This window comes from Notolepis coatsorum (assembly GCF_963971535.1).
Source record: "Notolepis coatsorum genome assembly, chromosome: 16".
NCBI classification, from domain to species: Eukaryota; Metazoa; Chordata; class Actinopteri; order Aulopiformes; family Paralepididae; genus Notolepis; species Notolepis coatsorum.
Genome location: NC_140180.1, coordinates 13947169 through 13973297, shown reverse-complemented (window position 1 = coordinate 13973297; position 26129 = coordinate 13947169). Strand labels below are relative to the sequence as shown.

Sequence of the window (26129 nt, the reverse complement as noted above, 5' to 3'; positions counted from 1 at the left end):
TACCACACTACATAAGGTTAACCCTTTCACTACCACACTACATAAGGTGAACCCTTTCACTTAACCGCCTGTAGTGTGGTAGTGAAAGGTTAACCTTCTGTAGTGTGGTAGTGAAAGGCTTAATGTAGGTACAGCGGAAGAAGACGAGACAATGAGGAACAAAGAAGTAACAATCTGGGATTTTGAGTGTAACTTCCTGTCATCTTACAGTGTAACTTCCTCATATTAATCAGTGTGTATATTAATGATGTGTAATAAAAATGCTTTTGCCCTTTTCTCATGGTAGTCATGACAATAATTTTGTATGTATGTGAGTTTGGCAGTAAGCTTCCGCCACACTTCAAGGCTTTATTATGCACAAAATACATTTCCTGGTATCCCATTCCCACTGTATCCAGTCAGGAGAGAGAATTCCAAGGTAACTCGAAAAGTAAGAAGTAAAAACAAATGTTAAGTAAATGTCCTTGAAACAAGTAAAATAATCTACCAGTGCAATAAGCAAATCTGGCTTGGCAAGATTTCTTGAAATAAATAAAAATATCTAGGGTTCTCTCTCCTGATACAACATTTTGGTCACGCTCCTGAACTGACCATTGTCCCGTGGGATTATGCCCCCCGCGGCTAAATTAATTAGTATCCCCCTCAGTCTCTCTCTATCTCTCTCTGTGCCAGTCGCAGACTGTGTGGATGACTGTCACTCAAAGTGCTTATGGGCGGAGCCAGGCCAACACAGCCTGAAATCCAAAGTGAGAAAAATGTGGCTTTTGAGTACTTGATTAGAAATATAAAATTTTTTTTTAATAAAAGCTTACAGATGTGTTCAATAGACTCACAGGAATTGTGTAAAGTTGCCCAAATAGTGCTAGGAATAGCAATGCAGGTCCCCTTTATGGATGTCGTGCACCATCTTTCACACCAGGAAACCAGAGGCTTCGATATAAGGCTTTGGTATAAGAGTGAAAACACAAGGATGTTTTTAGTTATTTTTTTCCTGCAAAGAAGCAAATCTTGCTTTACACTATGAGTGAATTATCCAAACATAGCTCTTTAAAAGCAGACTGAAAATAATTTGATTAGATTCTAATTTATTGTCATCATACAGCACGAGTACAGTACAACCTAAATATGTTTGTCATCCAACCAGAGTGCAAATGTAGCAGTAAAGTGCAACAGCAATATACGCATATAGAATACTACAGACATACTGCTAGATACTGTAAATTCTAATTCTCTGAGCAAACACGATGGTTCTTGATTATTTATATTGGTGTGTGTTGGATTCTATGTTCAGAGCAAGTAGCCATAGCTTCAACCGGTCCAGTCCTTGATATCCACTTCACTCAATGAAAGTGCGTCTTGTCGCTAACTACTAACTTAGTCACATTGGTTTTATTGACAGAAGTTACAACAGGGCTTTTGAGGTGATGAAATCACTGCGCCCAGGCAGCAGTGGTTCGGCAAAAAAAATCGAGTATAGGCCTATATCTGCTTAGAAAACTAAAATGTCTAATAAAATGTTTTGTATTTCTCCATGTGGAGTTGTATATATCCCTCCACAAGCGAACACTGGCAAAGCGCTGGTGGAGCTACACGACCACCTCAATAAACATCAAATCAAACATACAGACGCGGCGACGATCGTAGCTGGTGATTTCAACCAGGCAAATTTGAAAAAAGTGATGCCGTCCTTTTTTCAACACATCGCCTGCTCCACAAGAGGAGGAAACACACTCGACCACTGTTACACCCCGTTCAGAGCCGGCTACAAGGCTGTAGCGGCTCCACCATTGACGGGTGCTACAAGCTCATCCGACCACGAATCCATCTTGTTATTTCCTGCTTACAAACAAAGATCACGTGACGCCGTCGTGTCACGTGAGACAAAAAAATTTACCGACCAATCAGAGGCCACGCTTCAGGACGCGCTCGCAGACACGGATTGGAATATGTTTCAAGGAAGCGCCAGTGACGTCAGCGAGTTCGCGGACACCGTTGTGAGCTTCATAACAACAATCGCTGACAGTATTGTCCCCATGAAAAAGGTGCGGGTTTTCCCAAACCAGAAACCGTGGGTGGACAGTACTATCAGAGCAGCTCTGAACTCTCGCACCACTGCTTACAACCTGGGCAGAGAGTCAGGAAACATGGAGGAGTACAAGGCTTCAGTCTATACTCTGCGCAAGGCTGTAAAACTTGCAAAACGGACATATGCTGATAAACTGGAGACACAAATGGCACAAAACGACACAAGATGCTTATGGCGGGGACTGAGGACAATAACTGACTACAAAGTCAGCGCCCCCTCAATGGGGAGCGACGACGCCTCTCTCGCGGACAAACTCAACTCTTTCTACGCTCGGTTTGGTGTAGACGGTGGCGCCGCTGGCTCAACGGCTAGTGACGTCACTGGCGCGCCGGCTGTTGTGGAGGGGGGGGGGGGCAACCGCGGGGGGGCGGGGACAGTGTGAGAAGAGCATTTATGCAGGTGAACACCAGGAAAGCGGCTGGCCCAGATGGTATAACAGGACGCATACTTAAGTCCTGTGCCAACCAGCTAGCCCCTGTGTTCACCGCCATATTTAATCAATCCCTGGCGGAGTCAGTGGTCCCTGCCTGCTTCAAGATGTCTACCATCATCCCTGTACCGAAGAAACCCTCCCCAACATGTCTCAATGACTACAGACCGGTGGCACTCACCTCTGTGGTCATGAAATGTTTCGAGAGGCTGGTCAAGGATCACATTTGTGCCTCCCTCCCCAGTGATATGGACCCTATGCAATTTGCATACAGGACAAACAGGTCCACTGACGACGCGGTCTCCCAGGTACTGCACAGCACCCTCTCTCACCTTGACCGCCAGAAGGGGGGCTATGTGAGACTGTTGTTCATTGACTACAGCTCAGTGTTCAACACCATAGTCCCCACCAGACTGGTGGACAAGCTGATCGAGCTGGGTCTGACCTCCGCTCTGAGCGCCTGGGTACTGGACTTTCTGAGTGAAAGACCCCAGGCGGGGGTCAGACCTCCAACACCATCACCCTGAGCATCGGTCCCCCCAGGGCTGTGTTCTGAGCCCCTGCTGTACTCACTCTACACACACGATTGTGTGGCCAAGTTCAGCTCCAACTCCATAGTGAAGTTTGCAGACGACACGGTGGTGGTGGGGCTGATCTCGGACAACGACGAGAAGGCCTACCGGGAGGAGGTTGAGGTACTGGAACGCTGGTGCCAGGACAACAGCCTGCTCCTGAACATTGGTAAAACCAAGGAGCTGATCGTGGATTATAGGAGAGGACAGCAGGAGACACACACACCACTGAGGATAAACGGGGCTACCGTGGACAGGGTGAGCAGCTTTAATTACCTGGGGGTCCACATCTCCGAGGATCTGACATGGTCAACACACATAGACACAGTCGTAAAAAAGGCGAAGCAGCGCCTCTACCACCTGAGACAGTTAAGGAAGTTCAGAGTATCTGGGAAGATACTCCAGTCCTTCTACTCCGGAGCTGTAGAGAGCATCTTGACTGGAAACATCACTGCCTGGTATGGAAACAGCACGGCACAGGACAAGAAGGCCCTACAGAGAGTGGTGCGCTCAGCTGAGCGTACCACCACGGGTATTGCACTACCTCCCCTGCAGGTTCTATACAACAAGAGGTGCAAATCCAGAGCCTGCAGAATAATGAAAGACCCTCACCACCCCAATAACAGCCTGTTCCAGCTGCTGAGGTCAGGCAGACGCCTGCGAACCCCAGCTACTAGGACAGAGAGGCTTCGGCTCAGCTTCTTCCCCCAGGCCATCAGAGCCTTGAACACTGAACACTGAGTGCCACAGAACACTGAACTCTCCACACACAAGCACACATGAGCACACACACAACACGCACGCTGTACACGCTCGCACACTAGCAGCCACTTTAACATGAGCAAGCACACACTCATGCTGCACACGCCCACACTTATGGCCACAAAGGAAAGGTCACTTTAAAAATAGTATAGCAACAGTAACAGTGTATTGCACTACCTAGGGACCTAGCATGTCCTCCATGCTCTGTAAATAACTTATGTACAAATACCGAGATGCCCCACTATGTTACCTGTTTATTGCACATTATACAACGGCATGCAAATTTCTCGATTCTGATTGGCCATTAACACGTCTTTATTGGCAACAATCCACGCTGCTGGCCCAGGACCCGCCCACAACCGACCCACATCACATCACTCCGCCGGATCACAAGAAGGTGGCCAATAATCTTTACAAATGGATATGTTAATGGCGACTAAACGACTAAATATCAAGCGATTCTGTCACAGCGAATGTCTTAGTCGTTTAAACAATGTTGGATGATGTAATTGATGGGTCTTGAATCATTCTGTAACAAAAGAAAAATCGCGGATTGATTGATGGATTAATTTGCGATTTTTTTTTTCAATTTCTTTTTCCTTTCGACTGTCAGCGCTCGCTCTAGTCTCCACCCACCGCCACACACACCCCCCCCCCCCCCCCCCCCACACACATACACACACACACACACACACACACACGCACACACACGCACGCACACGCACGCACACACACACACACACTCTGCCTGCAACGCGGGGGATAGTCAGAGAGCTGGGTGCTGCGCTGTTCTAAGTGAGCATGGCCTATTGAGTTGATTGATTGATTTTATTGCTAATTTTATTACTGTACGCTTGGTTTCCAACTGGTTAAGTTTAGGCCCTCTACAGTAGGTTTAAAAAAATAAATAAAAGAATAGGGCGAAGAAAACGTTTTTTTCCTATAGGGCAAAGAAGACTTTTTAATTTGTTTTACCTACTTTATATAGAAGCATCTAAGAATGAAGTTCTATGGAAAGTAGGTCTGCATTCCCTTAACAATTGTGTGTATTGAGCCGTACTGTATTGTACCCATTCTGCATCTGGTAATAAAATTTTCAATCAATCATTCCAATAATACACAGTTGGATGTGTTAGTTGGTTGGATGCACTTCAAGCTGCTTCCACATGAGGCAACTTCTCTCAATCATTCCAATAATACACAGTTGGATGTGTTAGTTTGGTTGGATGCACTTCAAGCTGCTTCCACATGGAGGCAACTTGTCTTTTTTGTAGTTGTGGGAACTACTTTTTCTGGCGGATGGTTTTTTCAATAAATCTTCGATTAATGTGTGTTTATTGTATAGAAATAAGGTTGGATGAATCTGGCAGTTGTATAAAAGCTTTACATCACTTGCAGTCGTGATTTGTGACCAATAAACCATGCCTAGGGGGGTCTAACGACCACCCCTAGGCATGGTTTATTGGTCACAAACCACTCCTGCGCGTGATGTAATGCTTAAATGTTGTTTTATTGGATTCTATTATATGTTGTACTACTGTATTGCACATCGTTGCGGGCAAGACCACCCGCATTTCATTGTATACTTGTATGCCGTGACAAATAAAACTCTTGACTTGACTTGACTTGTATTTGGAGTGTATTTCGTGACTGTTGGGAACTAGGCTAACTGGGCAGCCCTACTTCCAGTGAATGACGCTAAGCTAGGCTAACGGTGCAGGTGTTCCCTACTCTGAATGGATGCACAGAGAAGAAAATGGTATGTATCTGCTTGTCTAACTCAGGGGTAGATGGCAAATAAGCTAATTTCTCAAAAGGTTGGCGTGTTCCTTTAAGCTGTGCCTTCTTTTTATAGTTGTTTTGTGTACAGCATGTTGGATTGCCTCCGTGTATGAAGTTAGGTGGCGGCTAAACAAGGAATCTTATTACAGCAGCTAAGTAGATTCCTGTCATCTCCTGCGTCTCTCTTCACCAATCATATTTAGGATAAAGATGATTGATGTGGGTACATTACAAGGCCTCAGGCCATGGGAGATGCTAGGTTCACACTAGGCTTCACTGTTGCATAATCATGGTTTAGCTTGTGTACTGTACCAACAGTTGGTGGTGTGAATTTTGAACCCCAGCCAGGCTGAACATAGCTAATGGAGACAGGGCATAAGTCACAGCCTGCAAAACAATAGTGGAACATAGGAGTGTGTGATGTGGGCTATTATCACGGTGCACGGCGTCGGCGTGTAAATATGGAACTGAGGGAAGGAGGGAGGAGTGGGGAAATGTAAACACTGAACTGATTGACTGAGAATAATCCTAAATATCCTATTGTTTTTGATAGAGGTAATTCCGCATGAGTGCATTCATTTGCAACCTAGTATGTGAAACACAATTTTTCAGATTTTTGTCAATCAAATGGAGCATTCAATCAGCCAACAAAATCCATCGACCTTTAATAGTCTAAGAATTTTCTTTAGTCAAGGAAACCAAATAATGCGTTCAATACTTTTGCTCCGCTCCTCCTTTAGGAACCAATGATATGAGAGCGATCACAAGTTGCTAGGCAGAGGTCCTCACTGATTGTAAAGGGAAGTCTGAACAATGAAAAACCTTGTGAGGATGAACAAAAGTATGGAATGGGAAATCAAATTTCGTTTTGTGGAGCCAATGATATAACAGTGATCACTCGTTGCTAGGCAGAAGTCCTCACTGATTGTAAATGGAGATCTGATTCCTCACCTTAATTTACGAGACAACTTGTGAGGATGAATTAAAAAAGTTAGCCTAATGAAATTATGGCATCTGTAAACCAGTGGTTAAATAAACGAATACAACATGTACCATTTTGCACTTGCTAGATATATGAAAACATGCTTTCCAGTGTGTTTCATAGGGTCTATAATATTTAGCCCAGTGTTGTAGTACTCGAGTCCAGGACTCGGACTCATGACTCAACTTGGACTTGAGCACTGATGACTCAGACTTGGACTCGAGCATTGACTGCATTCGGACTTGGAAGGTGCAGAGTGCAGACGAGGACTCAGACTTGTTAATTGATAAATACAGTTGTTTCTTTTTAATTTATTTTGTAATAGGCCCTAATCATTTGGCATAAGCTATTGATGGCTGTATTAATACCATAACATTATTTAATTTCGTGCAAAGGCAGACACGTGTGTTCCACCTACATGCGGATTCACTTCGATGCCCTCATGTTCAGTACTTAAGATGCCTAAAGAGACACCCCGAATCGTGCACTTTGCTTATACGGATTTTACATCAAATTCAACCTTGATGACTTGGACTCGGACTAGGGTAATGGGGACTCGACTCTGGCTCTTCTTTGATGACTCGGACATGGACTCGGACTCGAACACTGGGGACTCGAGACTCGACTCGTACTCGAGATTTAGTGACTCCACTACAACACTCTTTAGCCAAAGTATTAGCCAATATTTAACCTTTCATATCCTACTGTTACTGTATGCTTTTAATTAATAGATAAGCTAAATATAAAACTATATTTTAGAGGGGCAGGGTGTGTTTAAATTGAAATTGGTGAGATATATAGCTAAGTAAACGCCAGGTGTGTACAGTGTCTCAACTCTATTGTATATGTTTGTCAAGTGAATTATTTAAGACAATGTGATCGATCATTCAGAAATACAAAACATTTCATACTTTATTTACTGCCTTCAGTACTTTATTCACCACTTTCAATACACACCCCAACCCCAGGGTCACTTCCTCCACATTCTTAAAGCATGTTAAACAGGTTTCACTCTCACATAAACACTGGTTAAATGCTAAGGCTAAAGGCTGTCAACCAGAGCACCTCTCCCAGCTAAACCCAAGGAGGACGAAAAGCAGGAAACATGAGAAAATTTCATTATATTTTGTGCAAATAAGATTGATTAAATGTAAATGTTAAGATGAAATGGTAGAATAACTCATAAATCACCACCAACATCAATGCAGGGCTGTAATTGTTTAGAGGTAATTGTGGTTTTAGTTTTGTTTATATTTTTTCTGTCTGTATTTTTACCAGATCACCTTGAATGATGTCGTTTGATTCTCATGAAAAAAATAATCTAATCAACTGGCCCAAAAATTACCACAAATTGGCTGCAGCTCTCCTGGCTATATAATTCAATCCAAGTGCACACAAATACAGATAAAATAAAGATAATAATAATAAAATTCAGGAAACATTAGCAAACATGTTACAAGTGTGCAAAGATGATTGATTAAAAGTATATTTTAAGATTTAAATGGTAGAATAACTGATAAATCACCAACAACAACAGCAACGTCTATGAAGCAAGGCTATCCTTGACTAAATAAATTCATACCTGACTAATAGTCTTAGGACGTTGTCAACTTATCTATTAGCTGTAAAATTGTGTTTCATACATGCATGCAGCCATACCTCTTTAAATACATCTGATTAGCACTACACTCAGTAGTACTCATTTATATATTTCATATCCATTTCATATCTCCTGTACATTGTATATTACTATTGCACTTTACTGTTACATTTGCACTCTGGTTGGATGCCAAACTTCCTTTCGCTGTACGGTACTTGTGCTGTATCATGACAATACATTTGAATCGAATCGAATGTAGTGCTTATCATTTGTCAGGAAATAATTAATAACAATTATGTAATAACAATTAATGAACAACAATGAATTAATAACAATCATTCATAATTCATAATTAATTAATAATAAATTCTGCATTGGGGGGGGGGGGGGGGGACACATAAAGTCAATTCCTGAGTCAACATTTTACTCCTGAGGTCAGGAAGGTTCACCATCATGAAGAGACACATCGGCTTCCCTGGTTGCCTTCTCTCACTCGTCTGAAAACAAATAAACAAACAAACAAACAGGAGGAGCCAGAGTCAAGTGATCAGACGCATCATCAACCATCAGCGCCTCCATACGCATCAAATGAAAGGTCAGTTGAGACGTGAAAGCTTAGCGGAGACACTCACCGGCCTGGGAGGACAGCTGCGTCATGTTGGGGGCGTCCATCATGTGACGAGATGCTGAGCAGAAAAACAATCAACAGAACGTCGGATGAACAAGGACACAAGGTCAAGGGTCATAGGTGTGAACTGATGCAGCACTGATAATGAGAGGGACACAGATATTTTTATTACACAGATATTAATATTATTATTCTGGAAAAAGTTAATTATATTGTGATCTCCATTGCGCTCTGCCTAGGCAGCACCATCTGTTTACAGTCACAAACTACCTGTAGGACTGCTATCAAAACTACCTGTAGGACTGCTATCAAAACTACCTGTAGGACTGCTATCAAAACTACCTGAAGGACTGCTATCACAAACTACCTGAAGGACTGCTATCACAAACTACCTGTAGGACTGCTATCACAAACTACCTGTAGGACTGCTATCAAAACTACCTGTAGGACTGCTATCAAAACTACCTGAAGGACTGCTATCACAAACTACCTGAAGGACTGCTATCACAAACTACCTGTAGGACTGCTATCAAAACTACCTGAAGGACTGCTATCACAAACTACCTGTAGGACTGCTATCAAAACTACCTGAAGGACTGCTATCAAAACTACCTGTAGGACTGCTATCACAAACTACATGTAGGACTGCTATCACAAACTACATGTAGGACTGCTATCACAAACTACCTGTAGGACTGCTATCACAAACTACCTGTAGGACTGCTATCACAAACTACCTGTAGGACTGCTATCACAAACTACCTGTAGGACTGCTATCAAAAACTACCTGTAGGACTGCTATCACAAACTACCTGTAGGACTGCTATCACAAACTACCTGTAGGACTGCTATCACAAACTACCTGTAGGACTGCTATCACAAACTACCTGTAGGACTGCTATCAAAAACTACCTGTAGGACTGCTATCACAAACTACCTGTAGGACTGCTATCACAAACTACCTGTAGGACTGCTATCAAAATCTACCTGAAGGACTGCTATCAAAACTACCGGACTGCTATCAAAAACTACCTGTAGGACTGCTATCACAAACTACCTGTAGGACTGCTATCAAACTACCTGTAGGACTGCTATCAAAAACGACCTGTAGTACTGCTATCATTCAAAATGACCTGTAGTACTGCTATCATTCAAAACTACCCGTAGGACTGCTATCAAAACTACATGTAGGGCTGCTATCAAAACTACCTGTAGGACTGCTATCACAAACTACCCTATAAATAGCATTTGGAATAATAGATCTTTCTCTCAGAATGAATGCAGCATGGTTTATATAGCGTTATCGGAATATACGGGGTGTAGGCTACTGACTGACTGCGCTCCGCGTAGCTTGATTGATTGATTGATTGAAAAGTTTATTAACAGATTGCAGAATGGGTACAGTACAGTACAGCTCAGTACATACAATTGTTAATTGGGGATGCAGACCAGAGAAAGACTTTCGTCTTGTTTACATCAGGGTCCCCCATTTTCAATTCATCATAAATCATAAAGCTCAACTCGTTATTATTTTGCGCAGACCGCAGAAACACGGGAACGTTTTGATTATATTTAAAAGGCTTTACGTTAAACGAAACAAGTGGAATTTCGAAGCTGTAAGCAGAATACAAGTCATATGAATATAGTGTTCTTCCCCCTTTTTACTGTATAAGAAAGAATAGAAAACGCATTGCAATGACACCAGATAGTGGACAGACTATGTATATGATGGGATTCAAGTTCGCGTTTTTGTTGATCATAGGCATGCTGTCAGAGTATGATATCTTAATCAAACATTCTAGAACATTTGTCGTCACAGATCATGTCCTAATAGAACATAGGCTATGGCATGGATCGTGATATTGTGTGGACTGTTATTATTACTGTACACCGGTACCACCCATTGTGACAACAGCCTTGTGAGTCCCGCACACAAACATGATGGAATTCAAGTTCATGTATTGAAAGGCAGGCTACATCATACATGCAGTGAGATTCATTGTTCTTGTATATGCTCTCGTATTATTGTTTATATAGGCTACCCAATACTGACATCAAAATAGATTGTAGTATGCCTCTAGAAATCATATGCAGCAGGTAGAAAATTGACGGGAGATCCATCGCGATTTGGAATAAAATTGAGGAGAACTTTAATCCCTGGGTATTAATCAAACAACACGGGAAAAGGCAGTCATATTCCAGCGCGGTATTTATTAGTGTTTGCGCTGCCCAGGCAGCAATGGTTAATAGATATCATATCCGACATCACCGTAAGTGTACACGTCTGTCAGCCTGTCTCATGACACGCTTCCCTCGGCTTAGTCCATTTTTCCACATTTCATGGGTGTATTCCATTACCGTATATGGTTAATCGGGGCGTTTCTGGTATGCAAATACGTGAAAGTGTGCACGAGCCTCGGCGCAGAGCCAAGGTGGGATTCATCATGACAGGTGTGCGTAGAGCCTGCGTACGCACGTGTGATGAATCCCGACTTCCCTGTGCGTACACTGGTTCTACATTCTGTGCTTACGTGTGGAAATAGAACATGTTCTACGCACACATTGATGAATGAGGGCCCTGGTCTGGAGGACAGTGGCTGGTGGATCTAGAAAGGGACATATTGAAGTCCATCCATTTAAAATGGAAAACGCCCCTTGTAAGCCCCTTAACGGTTAACCGTCGGTAGTGTGATAGTAAAGGGTTAACCTTCTGTGTATTGTCGCAGTGAAAGGGTTAACCGTTTGGTAGTGCGGCAGTGAAAGGGTTAAGTTAACATTTAAGCCTTTTTAAGACCTTTTTAAAAGCACTTAGAGTAAAATTCTATACCAATTTCACGATCATACTAGTAAAAAAAAGAAAAAAAAACATACTCACACTGAACTGAACTGGCGGGTGCACTCTAAATGAAACAATGATGAAATGTTCATTTGAATGTTCTATGAATTTTAATTCTATGGTTGTTTCTTTGTCAGAATAGAGTAGAATCACTGCACTCACCTGACTGAGTGGTGGGGGTCTCTTGGGCCATCTGGAAGATCAGCCAATTACGCATCCAGGACTCAAAGACCTGGGGAATACAAAGTGTTTACAGATACTATGTAAATCACAACTTGCAAGATGGTATAGGTGTGTGTGTGTGTGTGTGTGTGTGTGTGTGTGTGTGTGTGTGTGTGTGTGTGTGTGTGTGTGTGTGTGTGTGTGTGTGTGTGTGTGTGTGTGTGTGTGTGTGTGTGTGTGTGTGTGTGTGTGTGTGTGTGTGTGTGTGGGTGTGTGTGTGTGTGTGTGTGTGTGTGTGTGATTGTGTGTGTGTGTGTGTGTGTGTGTGTGTGTGTAGGTGTGTGTGTAGGTGTGTGTGTGCGTGCGTGCACGTGCGTGCGTGTGTGTGTGTGTGTGTGTGTGAGTGTATATTAGTGCTGTCAGGCGATACAATTTTTTTTATCTAATTAATTACAGGATTTGTAATTAATTAATCTAATTAATCACATTTTTATCGCATGGTGTTATTCACAGTTAAAGATAAAAAAATATATATATTGATATTCTCATTTGGTTCATTACAATTTACTCAAGCCTAGTAACAGACACAGTATTTCTGACACTGGGAATACATTCCCTGAGATCCATAGATGTCCCTAGAATCAGATACCAAGAACATGCAAATGGACCATATTAAAAAGAAAAAAGTCTGTAAATGTGTATTCTACATTCTTATGGAATGAATGAGATTAAATAATATTTAAATCTAAAAGAAAAAAAAATGTTTAATACATTTTGAGTTAATTTTCATAACGCGATAATTTGCTGTGTAATTAATTAATCTAATTAACGCGATAAACTGACAGCCCTAGTTTATATATATGTCGCATCACCTTCCACTCCTCCATCTGTGGCTTCAGACTCTCCAGGTTGGCCAGGAAGGTCCCGTTGAACTGAGGCAGCTGGGAATTCTGTTCAAAACACGATCACCGTTTAGCCACAACAACAACCCCCATCCACATCCCATATCCTGCCCGGTAGTGGTTCTCAACATGGAGTCTGGGGGACCTTCAGCGACCCTTGGTTTCACTTACTCCACTGTTATCTCATCAAACTACAGGAAAGACGGCTATGGAATTCTGGACTGAATCATATCTTACAACAAGAATCTTCTCAAGACGGGGATCCATGACACAGCATCTTATCAAATGGGGGTCAGCAGCCTAATGTGTATCAGTTTGGTCGTCCTTGACACAGAAAAGGTTGAGAAGCACTGCTATACGGGGATAGTCTGGGACTGAACTAATGTGATGGTATGTGGTAGTTCTCCCCAAGGATGATGAACTAAAGTGATGGTATGTGGTAGTTATCTCCAAGGATGATGAGCTAAAGTGATGGTATGTGGTAGTTCTCTCCAAGGATGATGAGCTAAAGTGATGGTATGTGGTAGTTCTCCCCAAGGATGATGAGCTAAAGTGATGGTATGTGGTAGATCTCTCCAAGGATGATGAGCTAAAGTGATGGTATGTGGTAGATCTCTCCAAGGATGATGAGCTAAAGTGATGGTATGTGGTAGTTCTCTCCAAGGATGATGAGCTAAAATGATGGTATGTGGTAGTTCTCCCCAAGGATGATGAACTAATGTGATGGTATGTGGTAGTTATCTCCAAGGATGATGAGCTAAAGTGATGGTATGTGGTAGTTCTCCCCAAGGATGATGAACTAATGTGATGGTATGTGGTAGTTCTCTCCAAGGATGATGAACTAAAGTGATGGTATGTGGTAGTTATCTCCAATGATGATGAGCTAAAGTGATGGTATGTGGTAGTTCTCTCCAAGGATGATGAGCTAAAGTGATGGTATGTGGTAGTTCTCTCCAAGGATGATGAGCTAAAGTGATGGTATGTGGTAGTTCTCCCCAAGGATGATGAACTAATGTGATGGTATGTGGTAGTTCTCTCCAAGGATGATGAGCTAAAGTAATGGTATGTGGTAGTTCTCCCCAAGGATGATGAACTAATGTGATGGTATGTGGTAGTTCTCCCCAAGGATGATGAACTAATGTGATGGTATGTGGTAGTTCTCCCCAAGGATGATGAGCTAAAGTGATGGTATGTGGTAGTTCTCCCCAAGGATGATGAACACAACGTACCTGCAGGAGATCCTTCAGCTGCTTCTCCACACTAACAATAGCAACGTCCTCCAGTTTCTGGTAGAAACAAATCAAGTCACGTGAATATAGTGATTCAGGTACACATGCAATTCACATTTGTATCATTTGTTTTTACCTGTTGTTGCTATATCAGAGATATGAATATTGTATTCAGTATTGTATAGTATTGTATAGCATTGTATACTGTATTGTATAGTGTATTGTATAGTATTGTATAACATTGTGTATTGTATAGCATTGTATACTGTATTGTATTGTATACTGTATTGTATATGTAGCACCCTGAATATGTAGCTATTATTCAGAAGTGCTGACTTGCCTTTTATCTCCCCTTTGTGCACAAAGACATATTAACTAGTGTCCATGGATATTCCCTCGAACAATGACGCGGGTTTCCCCTCCTCTCACCGGCTGGAATATGGATTATAAACATTAAACTAAATCATATTCTATCCGCCCAGTGCTTCCTGTGGGGCTAGTTGGTGGTCCAGCAGGGGGCGGCGGCACGAGAGAGAGACAGAGAAGGAAGCAAGTCAACGGGAACGGAAGTGAGGAGGAGCAGCCTCTTCGACGTTGGACTTCGACCTGGGTGGTCGTGTCTGGACAGAGCCCCCGTTGTGGACCACACGGGTGAACGTATTGAACTTGAGTATATGACGGGTTATCCTAGAAGTATCCGTGATAGTGTGTGAGTAAGAGAAACCGAATCCAAGGACTAACGTCCATAGATAACGTGTTATAGTAGCAGTGTGTGCGGTGTATTAGCATGCCGCTAACGGCTATATTGACTCCAGTATACACAGGGCGCGAGGCGCTGAAGAGACCGGTGGTGTAGCCAGCCACGTTGCGTTAACAGTATAACCGAATAGCAGGAGGGCTGTCTGGGACCCGCAGAGTAGCTTCAGTTAAGGTAGGGCCAGAGTATTGTTGCGCGTCGACCCAGCGCCAGCCGTCAACAACCAGTCTTCGCCGGCGTTCGACACCTGCTCTGCACCGGCTGTCTTCAGCCCCAGCACGGGAGTTCGTCACGACCAGCAGAGGTCGCCATCACCCAGCACGCGCTCTCAGCCCACTACTGCTCCCTCTGCTCCAGCCCCGCTTGCTAGCGCACGTGACGGGAGCGTTCAACGCCATCTTGCTACCCGGACGGTGGTGGCGCGGCGAGGCCGCCATCTTGGTTGAGTACAATAGAGCTTCGATGCTCAGGATCTTATTGCACAGTACACAGTGTGATGCGGCCTACGGGCGAAGCTAAGGTTGCTAACTACAGTTCACAGGGGTACCCCATAAACATTACATGCCAGCATTAGTATAGGACTTTTGTTTTGGTAAAGTGGGCCCACCATTTCATTTTCTTTGAGTGTGATAACGTGTTTGTTCTTTAATAATAATTTCCCATCTAATTAACCCTTCCCCTGCGGGAAGGTTACTGACCAGTGGTACTATAAGTAAAGCCTTAGAGAGGTACTATCCTTACCATATAATTAAAGCCTGAGAGAGGTATTATTCCTGGTACTAACCCAGACGTGGGTGATGAGTCAAGCACATTGGTGTATAATATAAGTGTCTAGAAGGTATTGAGTTACAACTTGGGTAATGGTAAAATTCCATCCTATTTAAACATTGCCATTAAATCTTTGTAACTGAACAGTACAATTAACATAAAGAATTAGATGGGGTTCTGTGTGCGTGTCCATTCCTGAGCCTATTATTAACTATTTTGGTGTGGGTAACGTTAATACAATTAACCCCTTCCTATCCAACTTTCCCCTTCCAGTCATTAAGGTTTCTAGTGGTCATCAAGGGAGGGTACTGCTTGCGGGGGGAACGAATCTATTTATTCATCTATCAGTCACTAGGTGTGGGAGGGTTACGGAGGTATTGGGGGAAGTGAGAGCAAGTTGGGGAGTACTGCTGACTGCCCCGGAGAGGCGAGGAAGACCAGAGTGCCAGACCAGGTTGGTAAATCCCGGGCCCCATCCACTCTCACTGCCGGCCTCCAGTTTGACGCTCCAGGCCCAAAGACGAGGGTGCAGTCAGACAGAGCTCTACTGTGTCCCGCTACCCAGTGACGGTGCCCACCCGTTCCCACGAAGCAGGGATAATCCACCCTGCTACATATAGTATTCTATACTGTATTGTATAGCATTGTATACTATTGTATACTATTGTATAGTATTGTATACTGTATTGTATAGCATTGTATACTGTATTGTATACTATTGTATAGTATTCTATACTGTATTGTATAGTATGGTATACTGTATTGTATAGTATGGTATACTGTATTGTATAGTATGGTATACTGTATTGTATAGTATTGTATACTGTATTGTATAGTATGGTATACTGCCACCTAGTGGCAGCAGGTTTAGACCTACCGTCAGTGGTGTCTCTGCGTTCTTGGCTCCATCCTCAGTGAAGTCCGTCAGGAGGGGCAGGCTGTACATAGGCAGACGCAGCTGGACTGGAGGACCTGGAGGGAACAGGTGGTGGTGGAGAGAGGAATCAATGTGTTGTACAGGAATGAAAATGGAGATAGTTCCTCTGTGTCCGTGTAGCAGGTGGAGATAGTTCCTGTGTGTCCTCCGTGTAGCAGGTGGAGATAGTTCCTCTGTGTCCTCCGTGTAGCAGGTGGAGATAGTTCCTGTGTGTCCTCCGTGTAGCAGGTGGAGATAGTTCCTCTGTGTCCGTGTAGCAGGTGGAGATAGTTCCTCTGTGTCCGTGTAGCAGGTGGAGATAGTTCCTCTGTGTCCGTGTAGCAGGTGGAGATAGTTCCTCTGTGTCCGTGTAGCAGGTGGAGATAGTTCCTCTGTGTCCGTGTAGCAGGTGGAGATAGTTCCTGTGTGTCAGTGTAGCAGGTGGAGATAGTTCCTGTGTGTCAGTGTAGCAGGTGGAGATAGTTCCTCTGTGTCCGTGTAGCAGGTGGAGATAGTTCCTGTGTGTCCTCCGTGTAGCAGGTGGAGATAGTTCCTCTGTGTCCGTGTAGCAGGTGGAGATAGTTCCTCTGTGTCCGTGTAGCAGGTGGAGATAGTTCCTCTGTGTCCGTGTAGCAGGTGGAGATAGTTCCTGTGTGTCCTCCGTGTAGCAGGTGGAGATAGTTCCTGTGTGTCCGTGTAGCAGGTGGAGATAGTTCCTCTGTGTCCATGTAGCAGGTGGAGATAGTTCCTCTGTGTCCGTGTAGCAGGTGGAGATAGTTCCTCTGTGTCCGTGTAGCAGGTGGAGATAGTTCCTCTGTGTCCGTGTAGCAGGTGGAGATAGTTCCTCTGTGTCCGTGTAGCAGGTGGAGATAGTTCCTGTGTGTCCGTGTAGCAGGTGGAGATAGTTCCTCTGTGTCCGTGTAGCAGGTGGAGATAGTTCCTGTGTGTCCGTGTAGCAGGTGGAGATAGTTCCTCTGTGTCCGTGTAGCAGGTGGAGATAGTTCCTCTGTGTCCGTGTAGCAGGTGGAGATAGTTCCTCTGTGTGTCGGTGTAGCAGGTGGAGATAGTTCCTCTGTGTCCGTGTAGCAGGTGGAGATAGTTCCTGTGTGTCCGTGTAGCAGGTGGAGATAGTTCCTCTGTGTCCGTGTAGCAGGTGGAGATAGTTCCTCTGTGTCCGTGTAGCAGGTGGAGATAGTTCCTCTGTGTCCGTGTAGCAGGTGGAGATAGTTCCTCTGTGTCCGTGTAGCAGGTGGAGATAGTTCCTCTGTGTCCGTGTAGCAGGTGGAGATAGTTCCTCTGTGTCCGTGTAGCAGGTGGAGATAGTTCCTGTGTGTCCGTGTAGCAGGTGGAGATAGTTCATCTGTGTCCGTGTAGCAGGTGGAGATAGTTCCTGTGTGTCAGTGTAGCAGGTGGAGATAGTTCCTCTGTGTCAGTGTAGCAGGTGGAGATAGTTCCTCTGTGTCCGTGTAGCAGGTGGAGATAGTTCCTGTGTGTCCGTGTAGCAGGTGGAGATAGTTCCTCTGTGTGTCAGTGTAGCAGGTGGAGATAGTTCCTCTGTGTCCGTGTAGCAGGTGGAGATAGTTCCTCTGTGTCCGTGTAGCAGGTGGAGATAGTTCCTTTGTGTCCGTGTAGCAGGTGGAGATAGTTCCTCTGTGTCCGTGTAGCAGGTGGAGATAGTTCCTCTGTGTCTGTGTAGCAGGTGGAGATAGTTCCTCTGTGTCCGTGTAGCAGGTGGAGATAGTTCCTCTGTGTCCGTGTAGCAGGTGGAGATAGTTCCTCTGTGTGTCCGTGTAGCAGGTGGAGATAGTTCCTCTGTGTCCGTGTAGCAGGTGGAGATAGTTCCTCTGTGTCCGTGTAGCAGGTGGAGATAGTTACTCTGTGTCCGTGTAGCAGGTGTTGTTCATGCTAACAATCATAGATATCTATAGAACACTAGATAGCTTAAGGCGGAGTCACCAGCGTCACTGAACCGCCGCCATCTTGCTCCAGTTAGCCTTGAGTGAGAGTGAGTGAGCTGCACAGACAAAAATACTCATAACTCGCTGAGATATTGACGGATTTACAAACGGGTTGGTTTGCTATAAACATCAAAGATGTAGTTATGATACTGCATACTTATAAAAAAATGTTTAAAGATGTTTTTTTTTACAAACCGCTTGAATCATAGCCACGTTAATAATGCTTGTAATAAACCAAACCGTTTGTAAATCCGTCAATATTTCAGCGAGTTATGAGTATTTTTGTCTGTGCAGCTCACTCACGCTCACTCAAGGCTAACTGGAGCAAGATGGCGGCGGTTCAGTGACGTCGCTCTCCATTGGCCGGCAGCGCGGGCAAGCTATCTAGTGTTCTATATATATCTATGCTAACAAGGACTAGCTTCCTCTCCTAAGTTGAAACCTGTACGACTGACCCAGTTTTGAAACCAGACTCCTTGCTGACATGAAAGGCAGCCGCGATACCGATGGAGCTAAACTAAAAGGGCAGTATTTATGGGGAGTGAGTGAGTTCAACCGACTTCTCCAACTGCGTTACACCAGCAGGTGGCCAGGTGGGTCGGAGGAAGAGGAGGGAAAAATGATGAAGGTCGCATGAGCAGCCAAACAGCCTCGTCCTTGTGAAGAACAGTTTGTGAACAGAAGACACATGCAGGGTTGTCAGCGTTTTTATGAGCTTTGTAAACAGGATATGACATTTACTCCTGTGCCAATTTGTACAGAGAATAGATATATCATCGGAAATATGAATGTACGAACAACTGCCTCTTTGAACTGCTGCGGTCAGGCAAGCGATACCGGAGTCTCAAGGCGAGCACAGAAAGACTCAGAAGAAGCTTCTATCCCCAGGCCATCAGGCTGCTCAACGAACAATGAACACTATACACAACAACCATCAAACGCACATAGCACACACATCCACACGCACACACTCACTTTAAACAAACACACTGTAGCACCCACTCCCCACACTTTTTATCATATTTATTGATAAAGGATTTGCACTGCAACTCGTACACCTTACTGTAAATTGTACCTAAATTGTACCTCATCCCATTTCTGCTTTGCACTATATAGTATTGTATATTAGTACACTGCATAGTATTGTATATTATATGGTAACTCAGTTACGTCTATTCTGCATCGAACATTGTACATATGTCTATACTGAACACTGTGACCTCATTTTCTACTTCTAATTTACATGCTATACTATGTTATTTGATACTTATCTTGTCTAGCACAGTCTATGGAGTGTAACAGTAAGAAGCATTTTGTATAAAAGTATTCTGTACTTCTGTATGACAACTATTAAAGAACCTTGAAACTTGAATGTACGACCGTGTGAACATATGTAATACCCCCCCACACACACTCACTCACTCACGCACGCACGCACGCACGCACGCACGCACGCACCCCCCCCCCCCCCCCCCCCCCCTCACCCTGGGCTTTGCGGGTTAGCTCTTTGCGCAGGGATTCTGAGTCCTTCTTGAGGTCGTGAATCTGCCCCTTCTGGTCGTAGAGCAGGTAGGCCGTGAAGACCTGGCTGGCAACTAGCAGACAGGCCAGTACTGTCAGCCCTGTTATCTTCAACGCACGCATGTTGGAGCTCCTACTGACAGGAAGGGAAAGAGATGACAAGACACCTTTATTGCTGGAGTCTGAGCTCGAAATACAAAAGTGTCATTACCTGCAATGCCACTGTATTGTTGACAAATAAAGAACTTGAACTATATATAATATAGATTGGACAGCTAAATGTGTGCAGACATTTAGGCTATTTGTTTTTTAACTGATTTGGGGCATTCCTGAAAATGCTTAGATAATTATAATAATAATAATAATAATAATAATAAATAATAATAATATGTATATTATTATTATTATTATTCATAATAATAATCAATTGCTTAGATAATCATAATAATACAAATAATAATAATCTAAATGCTTAGATAATCATAATAATAATAAGGAATACGGACGGCTGGGTGGCGCAGCGGAGATTGCGCTCGTCACCAATGCAAGAGACTCTGGTCTCGAATCCGGGTGTCAGCATTGCCTCCGGCTTGGACCGGCCGTCATACTTGCTCATTGGCAGAGTCAGCGGGTGGAAGTCAATGGGTGGTAATCTGGACGTTGTGGACAGCGACTCCTACAGGTCGGTTGGGGGACGCCTGCACAGCAGAGACAGGAAGTGGCGGGGGCAGTGTGAGCCTCCCACACGTTACACCTCGCCAATGAGAGTCCACACTGGCAGGTGAAAAGATGCGACAGGCTGCCTCCTCGTGTACCGGAGGGGACACGTGATGCAAGGCTTCTATCCTCCCTACAACCGACCAGTGGGGGGCATAGTCGAGCAACGTTCAAGACAGGGGAGGGGAGACAATTGTGGGAAACACGAAATTGGGATGGGAGAAAAATAGAAAAATAAGGAGTAAAAGTGGATAAAAGAAATAATAATAATAAGGAATAAATAATAATAGTCAAAATGCTTAGATAATCATAATAATAATTATCAACTGTAGGACAGTCCATCAGTCCCTAGAAGGAACCATTCAACTTTTCTAGTTGTTAGAGGATAAATACCTTTTCATGTAGACCAGATTCTAAATAATTCAATAAAGATCCGATACTGGGGATGAAAAAAAATATAGGCTGACCTGGACACGGTAAAATGGCATAAAATAAAAATTTGTGCGTATTGTATAGTGTATATATAGGCTATATGTATGTATTTATGTATCTGTATGTAGAATTAGTACCTTTTGTTTCCGTTTTTATTTATTAATAATTCAATAAAATGCTGATATTGGGGCTGACCTATAAAACACATGTGGCCCATTTTAATCCATTAATCAACTAATTGGTCACCAAATTAAGATAATCTTTATGGGTTTAGGTTTAATTAGTTATGTCATTCTACAGCATTCAATTAGCAAACAAAATCCATTGACTTTTAATAAGAATTTCTTTAGTCAAGGAATCCAAATAATGCATATCGTTTTGCTCCACTCCTCCTTTAGGAACCAATTATATGAGAGTCATCACTAGTTGCTAGGAAGAGGTCCTCACTGATTGTAAAGGGAAGTCTGAATCCTTAATCCATGAGACAATTTGCGAAGATGAATTAAAAAAGTTAGGTTTAATGAATTGATGGCATCTGTAAACCAGTGATTAAATACACGAATGCAACATGTTGTTTAACGCTTATGGCACAAAGTAAACATTACCCCCTGTTGCCTATTCTGTGCCATTTTGCACTTCTATATGAAATATATAAAAAAAATTAGTATAGCCTTTAGGCTACTACATGTTTTGAATCAACAGATACACAACTAAATATAAAACTATAGCCTTAAAGCACACACATTTGCCACAGATTAAAAGTAAATACAGTCCAATGTCAACAACATAATCCCTCTCACGCTCTCCGTGTCCCGGGGAGAATAATTAGGGCCTCCTCGCTCCCAGTCAGGCTCTCCGCGGCCCCGGACTCCTCTCCGTGTGTCTGCTGCTCCATTCGGGAAGTTCTCCTAAACCAAGCTATGCAATAAAATGACTCTGTGTCCGAAGACGCTATGAAATAATCCGCAAAGGAAGAAGTGTGCAGTGTGCGTCACACAAGATTCCAGTGAAAGGTGTGTAGAGGGCTGGAAAGTCCCAGTCGTCTAAGTTGTAGGCTGGTTCTGTTGACTTGTGCTCTCATTGGCTAACTTGCGACACCATCACTTGACAATAGGGGCAAACAACAGTGAAATGAGTTGAGCAGGTTTCAAGATTCAAGATTCAAGATTGTTTATTGTCATGTGCACAGTTAAACAGACAGTTTGCCATACAATGGAAATCTTAGTCCGCCCTTCACACAAAATCACACAATACTTAACTTAAACATATTTAAATACAACAAGCGAGTGCTAGAAAATAATATAAAAATAGATAAATATAATATATAAGGCACAGTGAGTAACATTGCACGTTCCGATCAGTATTTACATATAAATGGAGGTGACAGTGGGCCACACAATTCACTATGAATTGAAAATGGGCGACCCTGATGTAAACAAGACAAACGTCTTTCTCTGGTCTGCATCCCCTTAACCCTTTAATCGCCGTTGACGCTGAAACACGTCATTCCCCGCCATGCTTATTCTGCCGATGACGCTGTACAGCGTCTTTGATATCAATATTTCAAAAATCTGTGATCGAAATCATATTTCTCCCCCGGAGACATTATATGTACTGGTGAGCCCCTGTCAACTCTCTAACGGTTCAAGAGCGCCATCTGGTGGCCGATCGGCGGATCGCCCAGGGAAGAAACAGGATGTAGAAGCTGGTGCTCATTTCAATTTGGTCCGATCACTCGCTATAGGTCCCGGGACTCGAGCTCGACACAATACATAGCGATCCGTTGCCAATAACTCGATAAACAACATGATTTGGACGTATATACTATTATACAACCTGGAAATGGATCGGGTATTTCCACATCCCATAATAGAAAAAATTCTGTTCCACGCTCATCTGCCAACGGCGAGAGGAAGCTACGGTGAGTTTCAGCGTTATTTTCTAATGTCTTCTATACTAACTGCTCTAATGATCATATCACCCACACTAGATGAATGATATAACGTTGCCCACGGAATTATAAACGACCCCCCGCCCATCCGGTCAACATCAGATCATACGTAGTAACTTCTAGAAGTACGTGCAGTTGAATTTTTTTATCTGGCACCGATCGCTATCAAACTGTATTTGATCATCAATATAATGCATTTAGGGCTATAAATCAAGTTCTGGAGAAAGCTGCAGAAAACGATAAAAACATACTTATACTTTAGACCGTATTTTAGTATGAATATGTGAATGAAAAAGTATAACGTTGCTACACCCTGAACAATAGATATAGGACTTTGAATGGGCCATGGTAATGTCAATTTAGCAATACAATTTAAAAAGGTATAGCCCTGCAAAGAAGGGGAACTTCTCCATGTTAAATATAGCTGGCGAGGGATGGTAAATTATGAATTTAACCCCGGCGATCAAAGGGTTAACAATGTGTGTATTGAGCCGTACTGTATTGTACCCATTCTGCAATCTGTTAAATAATGTTTTCATTCATTCATTCATTCACAGCAGCAGTTTAAAAGTGTCTTTAGTGATTCAACCCGGTTGAACCCGATTGATACATTTTTCACTGTTATTGCTATTCTTATAATATTACATTTTTACGTTAGGCTACTGTATGTATATTTTTTGTTAGATCACTGTTTGTAAAGGGACATCTGAACAATTATCACAGGAGCTGTAAGTGTTTTGTTTGTTCAAATAAGTGGTAAATAAGTAATAAGTAAAATAAGTATACAATAAGTAAAATAATAGCTCTATATTCTGACAGCCATCACTGATAGAGTGTTTGGTCGTCAGTAACATGGGTCTCCCAGTCCCTCCACTCTGACTGCAGTAAACACAAAATAAATGTTCTGTATTGATTGAACTGTACATTGGAGGTGGTTGGGTAGGTGGGGGGGGGGGGTTGGGTAGGTGGGGGGGGGTGGGAAACTGTACATTGGAGGTGGTTGGGTGGGTGGAGTGGGGGGGGGGGGGTTGGGTAGGCGGGGTGGGGGAAACTGTACATTGGAGGGGGTTTAAAATGATAATCATAATCATAATAAATAAATAATCATAATAAATGTTCTGTATACCACTTACAGTGTGTATTGAGCCATACCGTATTGTACCCATTCTGCAATCTGTTAATAAAGGTTTCAATCAATCAATAAATCACAGCACCTTTAATCCATTGTCAGTGCTGTATCCAAACTATCTATCATTACACCTGGGTAAAACAGAGTCCATTCTCTTCGGATCAAATAACAAACTCAGCAAGACCGACGGCTTCTCAGTTACAGTGGGTGACAATATTGTCACAAGGAAAGATGAAATTACATACCTAGGTTCCATCCTAGAGGCAAATCTTTCCTGTGACAAAATGGCATGCAATGTAATAAAAAAAAAAGCCAACCAACGAACTAGATTCTTGTACCGGATCTCCTCTCTGGTAAACAAGAATACCCTGAAGACTCTGGCAGGAGCACTCATTCAAGGGTACTATGACTATGCTTACACCTCATGGTACCAAAGCACCTCAAAGGCTCTAAAAACAAGATTACAAACATCACAAAACAAACTGGTCAGACTACTACTTGACCTTACTCCTAGAACCCACCTCACCCCTGCCCACTTTGACTACCATGGCTTAGAGTAGACGACAGAGTACAGCAACTTGCAATGGGCCTGGTCTACAAGATACACTATTTTTTTAATTTTATTTAACCTTTATTTACTATACGACTATGGTACCCATGTACATGTCAAAATACTTCCCAAAGGTCAGTGAATACCACAACCACTACACCAGAGGAAGCTTAACAAATCATGTTAAACCCAGATTCGGCTCAAACAAGGGACTAAACACGTTTCGCAATTATGCCACATCAATGTGGAACGCCCTACCCAAAGCTGTAAAGGAATGTGAATCCCTACCCACATTCAAAACCGCTCTTAAAGAGCACCTACGGGAGGCTGCAATTCGAAACTGGCCACCGTAAATGCCCAAAACCCCCACCACCTCCTAATAGACAGTCTCTTCCCCACCGCATGTATATATTCCCTCCCCGCCGTATGTATATTTCTCTCCCACCCACCCACCCCCTCCTAATGTACAGTCCCCTCCCCATCATATGTATATACTCTGTCAGGATCTAGGGGTAACAGTACTGTATATTTGAATACCGTTTATGTCACAAATGTATCAGTACTAAATACCTATATGTCCCTATGCCATAAATGTCATGTATGTTGTGTATGTCGCCTTAGGTCTGCAGATGCCAACCTCCTAACACCTCCCACGACCAAGCTCCGGACCTGGGGCGACAGGGCCTTTGCTGCTGCTGCCCCCTCACTCTGGAATGCCCTCCCCAGCCATATCCGTGATGCAAACACCCTGACATCTTTTAAATCAGCCCTCAAAACCCACCTTTTCAATCTTGCTTTTGACCTCTAATTCTGTCGGTTTTATTTTATTTTGTCATGTATTATTTTTGTTCTGTTTTGTTCTGTTTTTTTGTTTTGCCATAGTTTGTCTCTCCTGCCCATGTGAAGCGTCTTTGAGCACCTGGAAAAGCGCTATATAAAATAGATGTATTATTATTATTATGTCATAAATGTCTATATGAATTGAAAATGGGGGACCCTGATGGAAACAAGACAAACGTCTTTCTCAGGTCTGCATCCCCTTAACAATTGTGTGTATTGAGCCGTACTGTATTGTACCCATTCTGCAATCTGTTAAATAAAGTTTTCATTCATTCATTCATTCATTCATCAATCAATCAACACAGACGCTCCTTATCGCGAGACCTGCCATGAACACATACCCTCCTTATCGCGAGACCTGCCATGTTACCCTCCTTATCGCGAGACCTGCCATGAACAAAATACCCTCCTTATCGCGAGACCTGCCATGAACACGATACCCTCCTTATCGCGAGACCTGCCATGAACACAGACGCTCCTTATCGCGAGACCTGCCATGAACACATACCCTCCTTATCGCGAGACCTGCCATGATCACATACCCTCCTTATCGCGAGACCTGCCATGAACACAGACGCGTTAGTTAGCGAGTCGGCGTCCGACTCAACAACACTTTATT

The 26129-nt window shown here is 43.3% G+C and overlaps 1 protein-coding gene across 3 annotated transcripts; it reads right to left on the bottom strand.

The window, feature by feature from the left end:
• Positions 1 to 7493: 7493 nt before the first annotated feature.
• LOC311242300 (H-2 class II histocompatibility antigen gamma chain-like) lies at positions 7494 to 22077 on the bottom strand. 3 transcript variants are annotated; one of them, XM_084331240.1, is made up of 9 exons: positions 21841 to 22077; positions 19855 to 20027; positions 16374 to 16468; positions 13972 to 14028; positions 12713 to 12790; positions 11841 to 11910; positions 11718 to 11742; positions 8847 to 8900; positions 7494 to 8711 (listed from the first exon to the last, which is right to left on the bottom strand). In XM_084331240.1, the coding sequence occupies exons 1-9, from the start codon at positions 21933 to 21935 to the stop codon at positions 8666 to 8668; spliced, it is 693 nt and encodes a 230-aa protein (XP_084187366.1). In that variant the 5' UTR covers positions 21936 to 22077; the 3' UTR covers positions 7494 to 8665. The 3 variants fall into 3 exon arrangements, with proteins under 3 accessions (XP_084187366.1, XP_084187367.1, XP_084187368.1); XM_084331241.1 differs by having other exon boundaries at positions 19855 to 20024; positions 21841 to 22073; XM_084331242.1 differs by lacking the exon at positions 11718 to 11742 and having other exon boundaries at positions 21841 to 22074.
• Between the last annotated feature and the right edge of the window lie 4052 nt (positions 22078 to 26129).

Bases quoted from the DNA above. Each gene is read 5' to 3' on its own strand.
- LOC311242300 (XM_084331240.1), bottom strand. From the start codon at position 21,935: ATGGAGCAGCAGACACACGGAGAGGAGTCCGGGGCCGCGGAGAGCCTG. The intron at 14,029-16,373 runs GTAGGTCTAAAC...TGTTTCTACCAG, and splicing joins ACGCAGAGACACCACTGACG to AAACTGGAGGACGTTGCTAT. The intron at 8,901-11,717 runs GTGAGTATGTTT...TTTTCTGCTCAG, and splicing joins ACCCGCCAGTTCAGTTCAGT to CATCTCGTCACATGATGGAC.